Raw genomic sequence first — 22709 nt, 5'->3', positions numbered from 1 at the left:
GGGGGAATCAAGGGTAGTGTCGTGTGCCGTTTTGAAAAATTAAACCGTAGTGTCAACATCAGATTGAACTGTTTGTATAGGTAGTTTTTTCTTCATATACTGTACTCAAAGTTAGAATATCATTTTCTTCTACAAGTTTTATGTTTTGTAAATATGCTTTCAAAAATGTTATTTTTGTCTATGTCTCGCACTAGTAAAAATCACGTCATCAGTGACGAGACAGAGACAAAAAATAACATTTTTGAATTTACATTTACGAAATGTAAGTAGAAAAAAATCAGTATATGCACCCAGGGGTGCATGAGCTGAGTTGCATGGGATACATTGTAAAGTCAGGAATGATGTGGCATATTTATAATTGTGAAGAACTAATTTCAGTTTTAAACTTTTAGAGTTACTGTCCAGAAACCATATTTGTCTGAAGTTTTCAATCTATATTCGGTCACTGTGACTTTGACCTTTGTTCTCCAAAATCAATAGGGGCCTTGCTTTGCTGGTATCCAACAATATATCCAAGTATCATTTGATTCGGATTTAAACTTTCTGAGTTATCATCCAGAAACCAAATATTTCTGAAATTTCATTCTATATTCGGTCACTGTGACCTTGACCTTTGATCTATTTTCTCCAAAATCAATAGGGGTTTTCCTTACCTGGTACATAACAATATCTGTAAGTATCATTTGATTCGGATTTAAACTTTCTGAGTTATCATCCGGAAACCAAATATTTCTGAAATTTTCATTCTAAATTCGGTCACTGTGACCTTGACCTTTGACCTATTTTCTCCAAAATCAATAGGAATCTTCTTTACCTGGTACCCAACAATATATCAAAGTTTCATTTGATTCGGATTTAAACTATCGGAGTTATCATCCGGAAACCAAATTTTCCTGAAATTTTCATTCTATTTTCGGTCACTGTGACCTTGACCTTTGACCTTTTTTCTCCAAAATCAATAGGGGTCTTCCTTACCTGGTACCCAACAATATATCAAAGTTTCATTTGATTAGATTGTAAACTTTTCGAGTTATCATCCGGAAACCAATTGTTGACGCCCGCCTCACCAAACCAATAGCCGAATTCAACTTCGTTGCAACTCGGCTAAAAATTAAGTATGTCTTTTCTAGATCAGAAAAAAAAGAAAGAAACTTAGAAAGGGTAATTGGTGGGGTGGGGTGGGATTGCGGGTTATAATCCATGCCCCAAGTGCCTGTGATTCTAATAAATGTAGACAGCTTCCAGAAAGTTAAACTCGTGTAGAATAGTTCTGTAGTTGCTTTTGAAAACAGATAGATTTTTAAAAAAGGGGGGGGGGATATATAGGTCTATATATATGTTTTAACCATTAGCGCTTTGCGTGATAGCCGTTTGAGGTTTATGGAGCGGCAAATTAACATAAACTAAAATAATTGAAGATATCTTCAATTATTTGAAGATATCATCAATTCTATTATTGCTCTCTTTAACTGAATTAATGCGCGCATTAAATCAATTATTGCTCTCATCAAATGAATTAATGCGCACTTCAATTCAATTATTGCTCTCATCAATTGAATTAATCCGCGCATCAATTGAATTAATGAGAGCAATAATTGATTTAATGCGCGCATTATAATTCAATTATTGCTCTTTTCAATTCAATTGATGCGCGCATTAATTCAATTAATGAGAGCAATAATAGATTTGATGCGCGCATTAGTTCAATTATTGCTCTCTTCGATTCATTTGATGAGAGCATCAATTTAGTAGAAATATTGCTCGCAATAATTAATCTAGTGCTCGGTATAAATAATTTGATGATCTCTTTAATTCAATTGAAGATATCTTTAATTCATTTACAGTGCTTTTGTATAAGGAATTAATGCGAGCATCAATTCTTTTAAAGAGAGCAACAATTCAATTAAAAATATCATTAATTCAACTGTGGATATGTTGAATTGAAGATATCTTTAATTATATAGTTGCTTTCTCTAAAAGAATTATTGCTCTCTTCAAATGAATTAAAGATATCATTAATTCAATTGAAGAGAGCAATAATTGAATTAATGCGCGCATTTAATCAATTATTGTTCTCATCAAATGAATTAATGCGCGCATCAATTCAATTATTGCTCTCATCAATTTATTTAATGCGCGCATTATATCAATTATTGCTCTCTTCAATTGAATTGTAGCGCGCATCAATTCAATTGTTGATATCATTAATTCACTTGAAGAGATCATTAATTCAATTAAAGCGCGCATCAATTCAGCTGAAGAATTAATGCTATCATCAATTCAATTAATGCGGGCAATAATTCAGAATTGAAGTTATCATTAATTATTTGAAGATATCTTTAATTGAATTGTTGCGCGCATCAAATGAATTGATGCTATCTTTAAACAATTGAAGATATCTTCAATTGTTTGAGTTTATGTTAATTTGACGCTCCATAGAGTAAGCATCCCCTGTCGACCGGTCACATCCGTCGTGAACCCTATATTTGATCAGGTAAACGGAGTTATCCGTAGTCACAATAGATTAAACGTAGATAAAACGTCAAAAAAGTTGATATATCTAAATGTCGAGTTGAAGGCCACAGCAAGATATTTTTGTCTCATGTCGAAGCTTTTGATTAAATTCTTTCTGATGCAAGGTGAAGATAACGAACAGTGATCAATCTCATAACTCCTACAAGCAATACAAAATAGATAGTTGGGCAAACACGGACCCCTGGACACACCAGAGGTGGGATCAGGTGCCTAGGAGGAGTAAGCATCCCCTGTTGACCAGTCACACCCGCCGTGAGCCCCATATCCTGATCAGGTAAACGGAGTTATCCGCAGTCAAAATCAGTGTGCCAAGAACGGCTTAACAATCGGTATGAAACACGTCAGACAGCATTTGACCCAATGCGAGGTTGTATTGGTTAAATTCTTTCTCGTAGAAATATAAAAACATATCAGCTAATAAAGGAGCACAATTCGTGTCCACGGGAATTCCAACAGATTCAATTCAATGGATGAGAGCAGTGATTGATTTGATAACAATTATTAATTGAATTTATTATATCAATTATTTGAGTTTATGTTAATTTGGCGCTCCATATTACTCCTCCTAGGCACCTGGTCCCACCTCTGATATATCCAGGAGTTCGTATTTGCCCAACTCTATTTTGTATTGTTTATAGGAGTTGTGAGATTGATCACTGTTCGTTATCTTCACCGTTCATCTATTAAATATGATCCTTTTTATTCATATGTCGATTCGATATATCCCAGTGAACTCGAAATAAAACACACCATGCAGTCTTCCGCATCTGCTTCGTACTTGGATATTTTATTGAACATACATGTAGCTTTTAACGGCAAACTAAAACCTCAACTTTGTGACTCTGACAAACGGGATGACTTCCGGTTCTCCATCGTCAACTTCCCATATTTATGTAGCAATATTCCATTAGCACCTGCATATGGTGTTTATGTCTCTCAGCTGATTCGATAGAGCTTGTTCTGCGTATGGCCAGTTTTCAAACCGAGGCAGGCTAATGACAAACAATTTGATGTTACGGGAGTTTCAGCAGTCTCTTTTAAAGTCAGCATTTCGCAAATCTATGGTCGTTATACCAATCCAATTATAGAGATCATTAATTCAGTCGTGGATATGTTGAATTGAAGATATTTTTTATTTGATTGCTCTATTCAGTACGCTCAGCTAGCGCCGATGAACTCACAACTGCTGGTTGTAAAATCCTAAATGTTAAACATTATGTAATGCTGATTGTGAGTAAGAATTGATAGATTATAAACGGGGGCATGCAATACTTATTCAACGCAATATTTTACAGGTTTTCAGATGGACAGAACCATTATAAATAATCCTAAGAATCAATACTAAACTGTGTATATATTTACTTTACACATATATATAATATCTTCGCAATAAAAGCAATTTGATTCCGTGTTTAGCAACCGGCATTTCGCCATTAGAAATCACATATGTAGCCACTAGCATTTAGCGTGTAGGTTCAGGATTTCGATACTTTTGTCGCTACGAATTTTTAATCTGAGGTTAAAAATAAATGCATGGCAATGTCATGTAATAATATTTAACTTCAGATTAGAAATTAATCATTGTCATGTAAAAGAATGGAGTTTATTTCTATAAGGGGCATTAGCTGCCACGGTCATAGTTGCCGATTGTTACCAACATGACTGAAACACGAAAGCGTCGTGAGGTCAAATTGAAAGACCTTTTAAGAAAAGTAAAAAGTCGCTATTACGAGATTACAAGTCGTACTTACGAGATAAAAAGTCACAATAACGACTTTGTATCATTTTTTAAAACACTTTCAAATCGAACTCACTTCTTTCTTAGAGAAACAGGTTTACAGTACATAAAGGTCACCACAGGCGTATTGGAATCCATACATCTTGTAATCTTTTTATGTCATTTGAACATTAGAATTTTTGATGTGTATGGAGCACCAAATTAACATAAACTCATAATTGAAGATATCTTCAATTATTTGAAAATATCATCAATTCAATTATTGCTCTCTTTAATTGATTAAATGCGCGCATTAAATCAATTATTGCTCTCATCAAATGAATTAATGCGCGCTTCAATTCAATTATTGCTCTCATCAATTGAATTAATGCGCGCATCAATTGAATTAATGAGAGCAATAATTGATTTAATGCGCGCATTAATTCAATTATTGCTCTCTTCAATTCAATTGATGAGAGCATCACATTGAATTAATGAGAGCAATAATAGATTTGATGCGCGCATTAATTCAATTATTGCTCTCTTCAATTCAATTGATGAGAGCATTAATTTCGTAGAAATATTGCTCGCAATAATTGATTTAGAGCTCGGTATAAATAATTTGATGATCTCTTTAATTCAATTGAAGATATCTTTAATTATTTACAATTTGTATAAGGAATTAATGCGAGCATCAACTCTTTTAAAGAGAGCAACAATTCAATTAAAGAGATCATTAATTCAATTGTGGATATATTGAATTGAAGATATCTTTAATTATTTAGTTGCTCTCTCTAAAAGAATTATTGCTCTCTTCAAATGAATTAAAGATATCATTAATTCAATTGAAGAGAGCAATAATTGAATTAATGCGCGCATTAAATCCATTATTGTTCTCATCAAATGAATTAATGCGCGCATCAATTCAATTATTGCTCTCATCAATTGATTTAATGCGCGCATTATATCAATTATTGCTCTCTTCAATTGAATTGTAGCGCGCATAAATTCAATTGTTGATATCATTAATTCATTTGAAGAGATCATCAATTCAGCAGAAGAATTAATGCTATCATCAATTCATTTAATGCGCGCAATAATTCAGAATTGAAGATATCATCAATTATTTGAAGAGATCTTTAATTAAATTGTTGCGCGCATCAAATGAATTGATGATATCTTCAAATAATTGAAGATATCTTCAATGATTTGAGTTTATGTTAATTTGGCGCTCCATAGATGTGGACAGCTGTAATGCCAGGGGCGTACCGATGATAAGTGGTGGTGTAGGCACCAAGCGGCAAAGGGTAAAACTTTATTTGTGTTGGGGCTCTGTACCCTTACCTAGATGTTATGGTGAACTCGCCGTTCATTGAAGAACCATGGGTCGCCTTGGACTGTTCATTTGGTCCTGGCTGGGTACACACCAATTATAGGCAACTTCTGAAGGGCAGATATATTACCTTCTAACTATTGTGTTGACTTTGCTTTCCGACAGAAATGTAGCTCAACAAATGTTGGAAACCCAAAGGATGTATCCTAGTACCGTTAGTCTAATGTTAACGGTGAATGGTAACAGCATACCAACGTGACCTTAACCAGATAGTGCGGAGATAAGCGTAGGCGGCTTATTTTTAAAGCATAGACGACTTCTTGTTTTTTGTTGAGGGAATTATATGTAGGACCAGGCCTTTGTGCTACCGTTGGTGTTACTCCCCTGAATTTCCGTAACCAGTAATGGATAAATGTGTAGGTTGTTTGAAATATGGTATGAAAGGTGAAGATAACTCACAGTGATCAATATAAATCGGTAAAAGGATGGGGCTAGTTAATTTCAATTTTGATTAAACAGAGAAAGTCTGGCTACCAGTAGCTCCAATAGTAAAAAGTTACTAACAATGAGAAAGGTTTGTCCTTGGCGATTTGAACTACTGATAGGCAGCTACGACAAACAGGTTATAGGGTTGAATATAACTATCTATCAGGTTCATTTCAATGGCGAGCAGTCGTTTCTAGCTCACCCGAACCAAAGGCATCACGGAACAGTCAAATTTGTTAGTATTATATGTGACGTGGCAGTATCTGGGACACCTCTTACAATAGGTCTAGCATCTAGTGTTTTGACGACAATTTTTTTTTTTTGTGTGTGTGTGTGGATTGGTAGTACAGGTAGAATACACAGTTCCAAAGGTATAGCTACTAGTAAACACTGTTTAGATAATAGTTTACTGAGGTATGTGACTACAGCTAGCTAGATCCCATTTCCATGTCTCTTCCATAATTAGGACGATAGATGCGAAACTTGTGTTCAGAACAATTATAGTTGAGCTGATTTTTTCAAAATTTATCTCATCACATTTGTATAAGTTTACATAAAAGTGATGGTAATAAATCATTCATGCGTGATTGTGGAAATTGAGTACATATTGCAATATAAGATCCGAGTAGTCGTTATGTTGGGACGCACATTTTATTAATATTTCTTATATACCCAGCTCTAATGACAGGCCCCTATTTATTTAGTCTTTTTTATTGTATTTAAAAAATGAAACTTATAATTCTTTTTTTTTTATGCGTGTATCAAACGGAAAATTGGACTTACACGAAAGCGTCCTTGCATAGTGGAAAATCAAGTTTGTTCAAATCATGACCCCGAGGGTAAGGTAAGGACACAATAGGGGATCAACGTTTGACATGCGAATATATATGGAAAACCTAAAAATATTCGTTTCAAGAACCACCAGGCCATACGAATGGGTATTTACCTGAAAGCTTCTTAAAATAGAGTACGAGATTCAAGTTTGTTTAGATCATGGCCTCAGGGGGTAGCGTGGGATCACATTGGGAAATTAAAGTTTAGTCTGGCTAATTAAAGTTTTACGTGCTGATATGTACGAAAATCTTCTCCAGAACCACTGGACCATTTTTAATCATCTCTGAGTGATGGGAATTTAACTTTCAAACGGAGGTCAAAGGAGAGATAATCACAAAAAAAAAAAAAAAAAAAGCAAAAATAGGATGACGTCATTTATAATTCTTCTTCTCAAGAACCATTGGGCCAGAAAAGCTGACGTGAAAGCTTCCTGATATAGAGTAGATTTAAGTTTGTTAAAATCATGATTCCTGGAGGTAGGGTGGGGCCGCAATAGGGGATCAAAGTTTTACATATGCTGATATATAGGAACAATCTTTTAAGATAATATAATTTTATTCAATTATTATATGGGCACCGAGTTGTATACACCAGTAGACTATATATGAAAATAACTCAGATATTGATACATTAGTACAAAAATTAACAACAATTTATACTGAAGCAGGTCTTAAAACTGTGAAATTTAGGGATAATAGCAGTAAAACTTGTAGACGTACAAGACATATCAAACCTAAGAAAGAATGGATGTCAAATAACTGCTTAATGCTGAGAAGGGAGGTTAGAAATCTTGGTAAAAAACTTCAAAAATCACCAGATAATTGTTATTTACTTCATGCATTTTCACAAGCTAAAAAACAATTCCACAAAATGTGTAAGCAATTAAAATCTGGTTTTTATAAATCTGTAGCAAACACTATTAATGAACTAAACCCTAATTGCACCAAAAATTTTTGGAACTCTTTAAAGTCAAACATGCAAAACCATATTGAGGCAGAGTCACCTATAAAACTATCTGAATGGGTTAACCATTTTCATACTCTATTAAATTCTCATGATTATGACACAGATATGGACATTCGTTGTGAAGTCGGAAAAAATAACCCTTTAGATTTTCCATTTACGCCTAAAGAAGTGCAAGTAGGAATATCAAGCTTGAAATCTGGAAAATGCTCTGGTCTGGACCTTATTCCAAATGAATTTATTAAGATAAGTGCTGATGTTTTTCTGCCTATACTGGTTAAACTTTTTAACAAAATTCTTCAGACTGGCAGAATGCCAGAGTTATGGAACCTCTCATTAATTACAACTTTGTACAAGTCTGGTGATCCAGGAAATTGCAGTAATTATAGAGGATTAAGTGTAACAAGTTGTCTTGGTAAACTTTTTAACAGATTACTCCAAACACGTCTTAATAATTATTTAGAATCTGGAGGATTATTAAGTCACTTTCAGGCAGGATTTAGGAAAGGATATCGTACAACAGATAACATTTTCATCCTAAAAACTTTAATGAACAAATACTTGTTTAAAAGAAAGAAGGAATTATTTTTATGCTTCGTTGATTTTTCAAAAGCTTTTGATACTGTATGGAGACCAGCTCTATTGTATAAAATTTTAAAAAAGGGAATTGGTGGAAATTTTTTCAATATTATAAAACATATGTACTCTACTACAAAATGTGCTGTAAGACAGGGAAATTTATGTAGTAACTTTTTTAATACTACATTAGGAGTTAAACAGGGGGACAATTTAAGTCCTACTTTATTTAATATTTTTGTTGATGACTTTGAAAATTACTTTGATAAAGTAGTAACTTATCCTGTATCTTTAGGTGATATAACTTTTAATCACTTATTTTTTGCTGATGATCTTGTTTTATTATCAGAGTCAGCTGAAGGCCTCCAAAATTGTATAGACACTCTTTCAAAATATTGTATAGAATGGAAGTTGCATGTAAACTTAGAAAAAACAAAGGTTATGGTTTGTTCTACCAGGAAAACAAAGATCAATTATGGATTTTATTATAACAATTCTACTATAGATGTAACTGATAAGTACAAATATCTTGGTATAATTTTACAATCAAATGGCAATTTAAAACATGCCTGTGAGGATCTTGCTGCTAGAGCCAGAAAAGCTTACTTTGCCTTGAAGCGTAAACTACCTTTTGGCTCTGATCTCTCACCAAACTTGTGGTTAAAACTATATGAATCAATTATTGTCCCAATTTTAACATACTCCTCAGAAATTTGGATCTCTGACTTTAATGCAAACCCCAATAATTTTGATAAAACTCCTTTTGAAAAAATTCAGAATTTTATCTTGAAAAACATCTTAGGTGTACATAATAAAGCATCAAACTTGGCAACAAAAATGGAATTAGGTGTTCTCCCTATTCATGCCAAAATATACCAGCTTGCTATTAAATACTATTCTAGATTGGAAAATTTAGCAAAATCTAATGATAATCACAATGTTTTACTAAGGAATGCTTACTTGGAAGATGTACACTTGGCTAGTGAAAATAAAAAATGCTGGCAAACTTGTATAAAATCAATACAAAAGATGTTAAATGTTAACGTTGACACTGAATGTAAAATGTTTATTCCTAAACTTAAAAAATTCTTTGAAAATAAATTCTTTTCTGAACTTCAACATATTAACAACACTCAAAGTGGTAAGCTCTCATTTTATAGTACATTATTCAACCATGATGTTATGAAACTAGAAATCCAACCATATTTATGTCTTCCACTTCCTAAGAATTTAGTTTCTTATCTTACCAAATTAAGAATAAGTGCACATAAGTTGTATGTAGAAACAGGTCGATATTGTAATCCGGTCATTCCTAGAGAAAATAGATTTTGTTTTCATTGTCAAACTATTGTTGAAGATGAAAAACATTTTTTACTTGATTGTCCTGTGTATGAACATATTAGAAAAATGCATTCAAAACTACTAGATATTAATACCTTATTTTGTTTACTAAATCCACATAACCTTGTATCTACAAAACAAACCTGTCTATACATCAGAGACTGTTTTAATGTTAGAAATAAGTTTTCAACAGTTTGATATTTTGTAATGTATCAATATATATGTGTATCTATGTATGGCTAACAACACATTCTTATATAATGTGCTTTAGTGCCAATAAAGAATTGAATTGAATTGAATTGAATATATATATATATATATATATATATATATATATATATATATATTATGACCATTTCTCACGATAAATTAAAGACTGGACTTTTTGACACCATTCAACAAAAATAGAAAAGGGAAATATTCGTATCTTGTGATCTGTCATTCAAAAAATTACTTTGTTAAAGAACACTAATTCTATGATGAAGTTGATATCAAAAATATGCTGGAGTTCCTCATTAACAATATATTCGTAGTCTTTGGAGATCAGGTCTTTGAACAGTCTGTTGGAATCCCCATGGGCACAAAATGTGCTCATTATTAGCTGACCTATTTTTATATTCTTATGAGACAGAATTTATTCGAAAGCTTCTACATGATAAAACAAAAATCGCTTGTTGTACGTGGCCTTCAACTTGACATTTAGATAAATTGATGTTTTATTCATTAACAATAATCATTTTCATTTGTGTCGATTAGATATACCTCAGTGAACTCAAAATAAAACACACCACAGATTCTTCCACATTTGTTTTATACTTTGAAATTTCATTGAACATAGATGTTAAAAGCAAACTAAGAACTCAACTTTATGACGAACAGGATGACTTAAGGTTCTCCATCGTCAACTTTCCATATTTATGTTGCAATCAAATATTAAACAAATATTCCATTTTCACCTGCATATGGTATTCATGTTTCTCAACTGATTTGATACACAAGACCTTGTTCTGCATATAGTCAGTTTTTAAATTGAGGCAAGCTACTGACAAATAAGTTATGTTACAGGGGTTTTAACAGTCTCATTTAAAGCCAGCATTTCGCAAATTCTATGGGCGTTATAACGACCTGATTTACCAATACAACCTGTCATTGGGTATAATGCTGTCCAACGCGTTTCATACAAATTGAGGCTGTTCTTTACACACTCACTTTGACTACGAATTACTCCATCTACCTGATAGAGATAATAGGGCTCATGGTGGGTGTCACCATTTGACAGGGGATGCCCTTAAGAATCTGATCCCACCTAGTATGTCCAGGGGTTCATGTTAGACCAACTCTTAATTTTGTATTCTTTACAGGAGTAATGAGATTGATCACTGTTCATTATCTTCACCTCTATAGGAGTTATGAGATTGATCACTGTTCGTTATCTTCACCTTTATAGGAGTTATGAGATTGATCACTGTTCGTTATCTTCGCCTTTATAGGAGTTATGAGATTGATCACTGTTCGTTATCTTCACATTTATAGGAGTTATGAGATTGATCACTGTTCATCATCTTCACCTTTATAGGAGTTATGAGATTGATCACTGTTCGTTATCTTTGCCTTTATAGGAGTTATGAGATTAATCACTGTTCGTTATCTTCGCCTTTATAGGAGTTATGAGATTGATCACTGTTCATTATCTTCACCTTTATAGGAGTTATGAGATTGATCACTGTTTATTATCTTCACCTTTATAGGAGTTATGAGATTGATCACTGTTCGTTATCTTCACATTTATAGGAGTTATGAGATTGATCACTATTCATCATCTTCACCTTTATAGGAGTTATGAGATTGATCACTGTTTATTATCTTCACCTTTATAGGAGTTATGAGATTGATCACTGTTCGTTATCTTCGCCTTTATAGGAGTTATGAGATTGATCACTGTTTGTTATCTTCACATTTATAGGAGTTATGAGATTGATCACTGTTCATCATCTTCACCTTTATAGGAGTTATGAGATTGATCACTGTTCGTTATCTTTGCCTTTATAGGAGTTATGAAATTGATCACTGTTCATTATCTTCACATTTATAGGAGTTATGAGATTGATCACTGTTCATCATCTTCACCTTTATAGGAGTTATGAGATTGATCACTGTTCGTTATCTTCGCCTTTATAGGAGTTATGAGATTAATCACTGTTCGTTATCTTCACCTTTATAGGAGTTATGAGATTGATCACTGATTGTTATCTTCGCCTTTATAGGAGTTATGAGATTGATCACTGTTCATTATCTTCACATTTATAGGAGTTAAGAGATTGATCACTGTTCGTTATCTTCACCTTTATAGTAGTTATGAGATTGATCACTTATTCGTTATCTTCACCTTTATAGGAGTTGTGAGATTGATCACTGTTCGTTATATTCACCTTTATAGGAGTTATGAGATTGATCACTGTTCATTATCTTCACCTTTATAGGAGTTATGAGATTGATCACTGTTCGTTATCTTCACCTTTATAGGAGTTATGAGATTGATCACTGTTCGTTATCTTCACCTTTATAGGAGTTATGAGATTGATCACTGATTGTTATCTTCACCTTTATAGGAGTTATAAGATTGATCACTGTTCATTATCTTCACCTTTATAGGAGTTATGAGATTGATCACTGATTGTTATCTTCACCTTTACAGGAGTTATGAGATTGATCACTGATTGTTATCTTCATCTTTATAGGAGTTATAAGATTGATCACTGTTCATTATCTTCACCTTTACAGGAGTTATGAGATTGATCACTGTTTGTTATCTTCACCTTTACAGGAGTTATGAGATTGATCACTGTTCGTTACCCTCACCTTTTCATTAGATGATGTAAGGAATGTTGCAGTTAAATAGACATCTTTCTCCTGTACATTCAATGGTGAGGAGATAAAAATCATCTGTTGTGTTAAATAGCTCTCAATTTCAGTCACAATCAGTTATAGGTCCTCAAAACAAAATACAGGTGCACCAAATCTGTTTCAAAGTTTATTGTAAAATTTCAAAAATCTCTTGTCTACATTTTATTTATGCAAACTGATTCAATCAAATCTATCCCATTCAATTACAACCATATGATCTATAAAGGCACTGTTGTAATTCAATTGCTGTAAAAACATTTGTCCAAAAAAAAAAAAATGGATCAAGACAAATTACTCTATGGATTGTATTGAAACAATAACATGCAATTGAAATTTACTAACAATTTTAACTTTATACTACTTTTGCCTTGCATTTTGGCCAAGAAGTCTGATAAATAAAAGAATATACAAAAAATATTCATTTTGAAACATCTTACAAAATTTGTAAAATAAATAACACTATAATGTGAATAATTTACCCATATCCAATATACTACATATTATCACAATATAAATATATCACAGATCTTCAATTTAAAAACATTACATCATCTGGTCACAGTTTACTTGAGATTTCTCTAATACCTTTAAATAAATTACTGTGCATTTCCCATAGGCCACAACTATAACCAATTTCAATAACTCAAATATATTGCTGTATGTAAAGTATAATTTCAAACACAATACATGTAAATGCTAGTTTATCGATAAACCGGTTTCGGATTATTCTCTGATCGAATTTTATGTATCGGGTGTCAGTGATGGACATCTAGTTTGTTTATATAACTGGCCACTTGTTCCTCGGGCCACGATTCCGGAATACAGTGCATGCTTATGACACTCAGCTTAGCACTATGGGACATAGGTGTGCATGGTGGGTTGTTGTAACTGAAAATACAAGAGCAAAATGCGTGTAAAAAAAGGGGATCATTTTCATTATTGATTTACAATGGGCCTGGATTTCTCGAGAAAAGAGAAAAAACTTGGATCGAAAGTTGGACTGAAGTCCGAGATTATATTCAAATAAAAGAAAATTCAAAATTAAGAGTTTGAGAATCTCCCCCCCCCCCCCCCCCCCCCCCCCCCCCCCCCCCCCCCCCCCCCGAGAAATCCAAGCCTAATATTTGTTATCAATAAAGAGTTTGAAATGAAACTTTGTAGACATTTAGTTTGTGAAATTAGAAAAGTAAAAGAAAAATTGCAGATTTGGGGTAATTATTATGGATATTGATAATGATATTAATACAAATAGGGGGGGGGGGGGATTAATTGATACATTACAGAATAATTAGATTAACATTATATTACCTTTTCATGTACACACATCCCAAAGCAACCAAAGTGAGGATTTCAGTTTAAAGGGAGAGTTCAGAGAGAGAAAGGAACCATCACCAGCACACAGCCTCCAGGCAGCAGCCATTCACAAAACCATCACACAATAGCAAGTATAAGGAAGAACTCTCTTCAGAGGGGTGAGTTCACTCGGAAAAGCTCAAACTCATGCTCACCCAATTCAGTATAGCTACTCACTAATACACAATAACGTGCTCTAATGCAGTCACGTGATGCTGTCAGTGAAATGTGACAATAATTCTGATTGGACACAATTTCTGCCTGACAACACCACTCTAGCATTCAGTTATTTTTAAATCTATACAAATCTGCTAAGCATCACTATAAAATGTCTTGTTCTATCTTAGACTTAGCTTCTAAATTTCTACTTTTTTAATCTTACTTTTTTGACTGAGGGTTCTATCAATAAATATCACAAAGTGTTTCTATATATAGGTAGCAAATAGCAGTTACTCTAATTCTAAATGGCAAATACCAGTGAAAAACTAATAAATTTCTTTCCAATATCAATACACATGTACATGGATTATGCTGAACATTCAAATGTTTCTATTCAGAGAATTTTTGACACAAATTAAATGCACCATGCAATATCATATCAGTATAAAATAGTTAGTTGCTAGGCAACACCAGAGGAGGTGTACTTGTTTACGGGGCACTATCATGACTAGATACAAAGAAATTCATTATTCACCTCAATACACAAGATGACAATTTTAGTCCAACAAGGTATCAAAAAAAAAATTACGAGCATGCAATGTAAAAAATACATTGTATACACAAAAACATTGTATATACAGTTATATACAGTTAGAGCAATCACGTGTTAGATGTGGAACAAACTAATGTCTGGGACTAGCTCTACCTATACACAGTATCGTGTGGTGGAGTTGTGTAAAACTCGGCCTGGCCCCCCTGAGGGGTACCAAGCATGCGTATACGTTGACTGCCGAAGGAGTGGGGGTAGTCAGAGAGGTCAGTTAATTCTGGGAGGGATCCATTGGGAGTCGGATAACCTAGAAAAAATTGCATTCACATTCAATGAAATTTCAAAAACACTGTCGCAAAACCCACTGATGGTAAATTTGTTTCGTTAATGAGAAATGATAGTTAGTTTTTTTCTTTCAGAGTTTCAAAGTGCACTTCATTTTTTAAATGCAATATCTTATTATGGGCTGCCAAGCAGCAAGCCTTTACTTGATATACATTTAAAGATTTACGTTGTGTTTCTGTAGGATGAAAATGTTTTCTGTTGGATTTGTTGATAATTTATTTTTGATGTAAAGGGAATTTCTGTTTATCTGACTGACGTTCAAATCAAATATCAGTAGCAGTAATGTTAAAATATATTAAAATGTTACAATAATTTTGTATACAGAAACCATGACACTGCGCCTGCTAAACCTACATGACCAACAGAGTGGGTACTAGGTCAATGTCAATTCAAAGCTGTCTCCATCTAAAGTGTGGTGCTTTATCGTGATTAGCATTTTTAGATTACAAAGCAGAAATGAGTTCTGAGCCAATCAAATAATGATGAAATGTAAAAATTCTATGTAATATTAACAACTTTTTTTTTGAGATTTGTAGAATTGGTAAACAACTATTCTGAAGTGATTAGCGCTTTTTATCCTTGTAACAGTGTGTATTGGGACTGGCCTTTTTCGGACTATTTGACACTTGTATCAATATGTTTTCTTGTTAACTTGTTGTGTTTAAGAAGTTCATTCAGCTGTTGTGAAGGCTGTATACAGTAATACTTCGTTTTATTTTAAAACTCCCTCACATCAGACTTATTGGGACTGATTGTATTGATTTAATTACTGCAATTAAACTGTAATTCATCATTTAAATTCCCAATTTTTTGTGTGAAAGTGATACATTTGACTTCAAAGAAGGACAATTCAAATGTACAAACATACCAGTTATCTGACAGTAGGAGTTATCTTTCCTTGTTATATGAACAAAGGGTAATCAGGTTCATAACAATTTAAACCTGAAGTCTCTTTTATTGATACTTGCTACAAACAAACTTTTTTTTCAAAAATGATAAAAATGAAAACAAGATTGATGTTTCAAAAGTAAAATGAATAGAATTAATTTATCATATGGAATGTAATCTATTCCCATGATTTTTCAGTTATGTCTAAAACGGTTGGGAAAGTTTGTATCGAGTTATATAGGGAGATATAATATATTTCAACTTTTGAACATCATAAAAATTCACAAGTCCCTCATTTTTTAGGAGTTTGTATCAAGTGTCCTTAAGAGAGTCTTATACTGGTCCAAAAAAATTATTTTGAGAAAGAAAGAGATAAAGGAAATAAATACAGACAGGCTAACAATGACCTTGATCTGTAACCCCAAGGTCAAAAGGCTTATCCCACTGCATATTTATAATCTCTGTTTTTGAATTATCAATAATACTTCTTAATATGGTTCTCATTTTAAATAAAATAAGATAGCATGTCTTTTTCTAATTTCTACAAGGTTTACCACATTGTTTTGAATGAACACATAAACTGACCAGTTACCACCGGTGTATCCCTCAACCATCTTGGTGTAACGCCCACTTTATCCGTGCACGCAATGTGCAACAGATAAGCATGAAGCAGTGATGTCAACATACATAAAGTTATACAACAACAAAAATCTTATTTATACCCCACGAAAAGGAATGGGTACAACTCTGTCATCTTCAAGTATTGCTGATAAATGAACATTTAAAGATTAGAAATGTACCAATACTTAAAGGAATTCACAGAATCAAAAGAAGAAAAAAAGATCTAGAAGCTTGATACCAACCATGGAGCATGCTTTCATACAGCAGTGAGGAGGGTGTGATTGGTGTAGATGCCCTGGAGCGCCTATCAAAATTCAGACAGAAAATGATTCATGCTTCAATTTTCATAATGTGAAAGTCTTCAAAGGCAAAATTGTTAAAAGTTAAAGTTAATACTTGTCAAAATTCTAAAAACAAGCATTCAATATGTACTGAAATTTTCCTGTGTCATAACAATACTTAAGAAAAACAAGCATTCAATATGTACTGAAATTTTCCTGTGTCATAATACTTAAGACCAAGAATGTGAAACACTGATGCCCCCATCTGGTACCAAATGAAACGTCTTGTCCAAAGGAATACACAAAGAGAACAAATCCTATCAATAACCATTCAAAAGTTACGGCCAATTTTAAAGCTTTTCAAAAGTGGGTCACACTCCAAGGTGAAGGTTATGAGGGTGAACATTTTGGTACCAAAAGAAATGTCTTGACACAAGAAATGCACAAGTGAAATATGAAAACCTCAGCACTCACTGTTCAAAAGTTATGGCCAAAGTTAAAGTTTTTACAGACAGACAGATGGCCAAAAACTATATGCCCTTGAATCTCCAATTACAGGGGCATAAAAAGCAAATACAAGTAAAATAATGATGTTACTAAAATGTTGATGGAGAACTACAACATATCTATTGCTGTAGGTGGCGTTCATCTTCATTACCTCAGAGTTCTGTTAGCAACAGCTGATCGTGGTCGCTTCATGCTTTCAGGGAGCCCATCTTTCCAGCCAGGTACATGTCCTGATCTTGGTCTCTTTTGAATATTTTCAAAGAAAAGGTCACGACCTCCAGCCAGCCAATCAGATCCCACCTTGACATGAAGTGCACTAGAAGGTCTTGAAGTAGGGCTTTCTTGATTGGAAGACTGGATTCTAATAATAGCAGCAGGCGAGGAGGGCCTCTGAGGTGGTGGTGATTTTCTCCTTCCTTTTGAAAATGAAAATGATCGGTCTTATGATTTATTGAAAATGGAATATTCAAACACCAGAGGTGAATGGTTCATCATAATTAATGTATTTACAGCAAGTTCATTTTGAGAGAAAACAGCAGTTTCATTGATTTATTCCCCAAACAGGTATAACACTTATGCTGAAGACAAAATAAAAATGTTGCAAAAGAAAATGTTTTACTAAATCATTTAAGAAAATATATTCATGACAAATTCCCACACATAGGATAACAAAAACATTCAGAAAACATAGACATTGACAGATGCATACACAAATTTTCTTACATGTTGGATAAGTTTGTTAAATATGAATGGATTGATGAATGATACTTATGAACAGAAGTTCAACAGTGTGGTCAAAATGAGAGAATTAATTTTATGGGTTTCCATGACCAATCATTCAGAGATAGATAGATAGATGGATGGATGGAGAGAGAGAGAGAGAGAGAGAGAGAGAGAGAGAGAGAGAGAGAGAGAGAGAGATGAAGAGAGAGGGAGAAGGAACAAGCATTCTGTAGGAATTACATAGCAACAAGTTTCCTAACCGCCCCAACTTAAGGTGTTCATGTAATATTCTGCATGAATAATCTTATGTCAACAGATTATGTATAATTACAGTAAGTTATAATATAGAGAACTATTCAGAGTATAAGATTTAAATAAATTCAGTCAACCATGAAACTAAATCTTACAATTTTTGTTAGAATAAATCAACTGTGACAAAAGTGAAACTTAATCTGTATCTACTCATAAGATAACCATTCAGTTTACTAAGTTGAGAAAAGTCTGGAAAACCACAGTCCCATAAATCTCACAGAAACCAGTCATCTGTGACCAAACTCAAAATTGATCTGTAAATATACAAAAGCAAATCAAATACCAAATTTCAGTTTCCTATTTAAAGAATGATTGAAAAAAAAGAAGGTCAGATAAATAAGGCAGTGACAGACAGAACAAGGACAGACTTACAGACGGACCGACAGATGGAGTGAAAACTGGTACCTCCCTACAACTTAGCCGGTTGCTAACTAATACTGTAGAGTTTGATAGTAACTATGAAATGTATCTCTGATTACGCATTATTTGGGAATCTTATTACATGTACATAATGTATTAGACAGGACTGAGATTGGAAATGGAGGAATATACAGGTCACCTTTAGTCTTCATCATCATCAGAGTCAATGTTGAGTTAATTTCTGTGCAGGTGTCTTAAAAAGAATGCGTCTCAAATTGCACACAAAAAAAAGAGAACCATATCTAGTATGATATCATAAAGCAGGCAGTGATTTTTATAATACGTGTATTACGTTACAAATAAATCATGTGAAATTATAAAGGTACATTGAAAACCAGTGTTTGATAATAAACTGAATATAGAAGCTGTGCCTGAATAAAATTATGGATTTATTGCATAAAAGAAATAAGCATTTGTCTCTTTTATATTAAGAGAAAATCTGCGTAGTTAAGATTGACCTCCAAGATGGAGGCGAGCCACGCCCACAGGAGTGAGCTTACCTTCCGGTTTTGTAACGACAGGTACCACGGAAACTTTAATTACGTCCTCCACTGTGTAAGATACAAAATAGTTCTCCTCCTTTTAACATAATTCAGGTTCAAACTGTCTATCATTACAAACATTTCCCGAGAAAGGTGTAGTGCTCCTTTTATAATGTCAAAATTTGTATCTCCCAGTAAAAATGTTTTCTCTCATTAAAGGGAGACATTACTTGTAAGAAATGGGTATTTACTAGACATCAAAATTCTGAGATAAAAACTCTGCAAGTTGTTCTCTGACACTTTTTTTTTCAAAAGAGTGTACTGCATTAGAAGCCTGCCAATTCAAATATATATACACTTATTTACTTATTGATGCATTTACTTAGCAAAAAACTGGATTTTATGCAAATGATATTCATCTACACCATCACGACAAATAATGGCCTAAAAAGCCATCTAGAAATGACAAAATCCCATACATGTAGCTTCCAGCGTAAAGTCATCTGGACAATATACCCTATCTTGCTTGAGCATCACCATAGCAACAACAAAAAACAAATTTTCGAGCCTTACTTGATGATGCTTTGGCTGTTGTTTGTTTCCATGCCTCTGTCCTCTGTCTCTGGTACGACGTGTTGTATCCACTTTCCACGTTTTGTTTTATGGGATGTGCCACGATATAACGGTAAGCATCCATTGCGCTATATGGGCGGGTGCTAAGCTGCTTCTTCCTGCAACACAAGATTGCTATAATAAACAACTGCCAGAGTGGCTAAGTTGCTTCTTCCTGCAACACCAGATTGCTAAGATATTGATAAACAACTGCCAGAGTGGCTAAGTTGCTTCCTCCTGCAACACCTGATTGCTATGATAAACAACTGCCAGAGTGGCTAAGTTGCTTCTTCCTGCAACACCTGATTGCTATGATAAACAACTGCCAGAGTGGCTAAGTTGCTTCTTCCTGCAACACCAGATTGCTAAGATATTGATAAACAACTGCCAGAGTGGCTAAGTTGCTTCCTCCTGCAACACCTGATTGCTATGATAAACAACTGCCAGAGTGGCTAAGTTGCTTCTTCCTGCAACACCAGATTGCTAAGATATTGATAAACAACTGCCAGAGTGGCTAAGTTGCTTCCTCCTACAACACCAGATTGCTATGATAAACAACTGCCAGAGTGGCTAAGTTGCTTCCTCCTGCAACACCAGATTGCTATGACAAACAACTGCCAGAGTGGCTAAGTTGCCTTTTCCTGCAACACCAGATTGCTATGATAAACAACTGCCAGAGTGGCTAAGTTGCTTCCTCCTACAACACCAGATTGCTATGATAAACAACTGCCAGAGTGGCTACCGTATATACTCGCCTATAAGTCGGATTTTTGGGAGTCAATTTTTGGTCCAAAACTCTATGTCTGACTTATAGGCGCGTCCTAAGAAGATTGGTATTTTTCTGGGCGGCGTAATGTAGTGTTTTTTAAACAACTCCGACGATTATTATGGACTACCACACAGATGATTATTGTTCACAAATATCTAGACGTATTGTTTATGTATTTTAAAATTATGCACAAAGTACAAGTATTTACATATTTTTATCTAGTTAAAAATTATTTACATACCGGTAACTAATACTTTCAATTCAACTAATCTATCGTTTATCGGTAAAATTGAATTACAAACCCGATTTAATATTGAAATACATGTATTCATATGTATACCGGCTGAAATATATTTCATAAAAGATTGAATATTATTAACAGATAATTTAGATTATCATTCTTGACTCTTAAAAACTCTATTGTTGATACAATGAATTATACTGGAATCCCACAATAACATTTTTTTGGAGAGGCTCATGCCACTAAGTAAACACAGTGTCAGGTACTGGTAATTAGGAGACCATAATTGCTTAAGGTAAACAATGGATCATCATCCATAATAGATCAAGGGATGTGTTTAAACCCCAAACAGATAATGGCTTGGATATTGAGCACCTCATAATTATTAATTTCTCAAAATATTATTTGAAACATAGGTAAAAACACTAGAGCATTGACTAGAAATTGTCAACCGATTCTGACAAAAATTGGTACCGATTTATAAGCGGGTCAATTGCAAATTCCTACAAAATAACCTTAAAAAATACAACCGACTTATAGTCGAGTATATACGGTAAGTTACTTCCTCCTGCAACACCAGATTGCTATGATAAACAACTGCCAGAGTGGCTAAGTTGCTTCCTCCTGCAACACCAGAATGCTATGACAAACAACTGCTAAACTGTTCCAAGGAATCTACAAGTACTTCAGTGTGCAATGTGTGACTCCATCCTGAGAGATTTTGGACAAAGTTATCAGCCATGCTGAGCAAACAACACAAAAAAGCTGCAATTTGCACATATGGTAATTGCTAGGAGTGACTGATTACTCCTTAATTTCTTAGTTAACAAACTATCATAATAACTTCCTACAATTTCATTCACTATATGAAAATGCAGTTCTATCCACTAAATTCTCTGTAACATTATGATTTTTAGTAACGACTTTATTTCAGCTAATGACAAACCCTGACGAAGGTCTTTGTCCAGTCCTAGGTGTGCCTTGTCGACTACTAGTGGACCCTGGATTTCCTGCCCCTTTAACCTGATCACTACGACTGGTTGTCTCTCCGTTGGCCCTGGGTGTACCCTGATCTTCTCCAGAATGCATCTTCAGGGTCAGACCTGTGACTGCCAGGGCCTCTTCTGTTTTCTGCTTTTTCTCTGTTCCCTCGGGTGGGGTGACTGGGTCCCTGGGGTGGGGGTGGGAGTTTCCAGCTGACTCCTCTGACTTGACTTCACTTGTAACTCGATTCTCAGAGGAATTTCCCTCTTCACCTCTGTTAGATAACAGACAGCCAAATCCAGTTAGTTCTATGTGTATGGTGAATGTTTGAACATTGATAGGAAATATATACATTACTGTCAATTTCAGGCACTTTAATGGTAACCAAATTGCAGTGTCCATTAGTCAGACAAAAGGAACAGTGTATTTCATTATGCTAAAGTACACAGCTGTAATGGCTGCTGAGATGTGAAATCATTAAGTTATCACTGTATAAGACAAAACTTAGAAAGCAATATTTGTACTAACTATGAAACTGGTACACGTCTGATAGAAATTTAATATAAAAAGTTAATTGACAAAAAACAAGAAAACTATGCACAGATGTCAAGAAATGATATGGAAGAGGGCCTTGGTGTTTATAATTTCTGTGTCCATACTTGTCATAACCTGTAGATATTCACATTTCTAATGGTTTTACCTTTGATATTTTTACCAATGGAAATGATAGCCATTATCCTTATGAATGTGAACAATGCACAGAGGAATTAAGA

General features: G+C 34.1%; 1 protein-coding gene and 1 long non-coding RNA gene across 2 annotated transcripts in view; one reads left to right on the top strand and one right to left on the bottom strand.

Annotated features, from left to right (window-relative positions):
- The window catches only part of LOC125669474 (uncharacterized), a 120252-nt gene that overhangs the window by 24148 nt on the left and 73395 nt on the right, over positions 1-22709 (bottom strand). The window contains 6 exon segments of the mRNA XM_056162689.1: positions 14906-15058; positions 16848-16909; positions 17545-17809; positions 19349-19399; positions 19904-20061; positions 21899-22210. Of these exon segments, the coding sequence (XP_056018664.1) occupies positions 14906-15058; positions 16848-16909; positions 17545-17809; positions 19349-19399; positions 19904-20061; positions 21899-22210 (1001 nt within the window).
- LOC130054135 (uncharacterized) lies at positions 12242-18004 on the top strand. The gene is made up of 3 exons (XR_008802420.1): positions 12242-12709; positions 14023-14161; positions 16533-18004. It is a non-coding gene; the product is annotated as an uncharacterized LOC130054135 (long non-coding RNA).

This window comes from Ostrea edulis, chromosome 4 (assembly GCF_947568905.1).
Source record: "Ostrea edulis chromosome 4, xbOstEdul1.1, whole genome shotgun sequence".
NCBI classification, from domain to species: Eukaryota; Metazoa; Mollusca; class Bivalvia; order Ostreida; family Ostreidae; genus Ostrea; species Ostrea edulis.
This window is presented reverse-complemented; position numbering and strand designations above follow the sequence as displayed.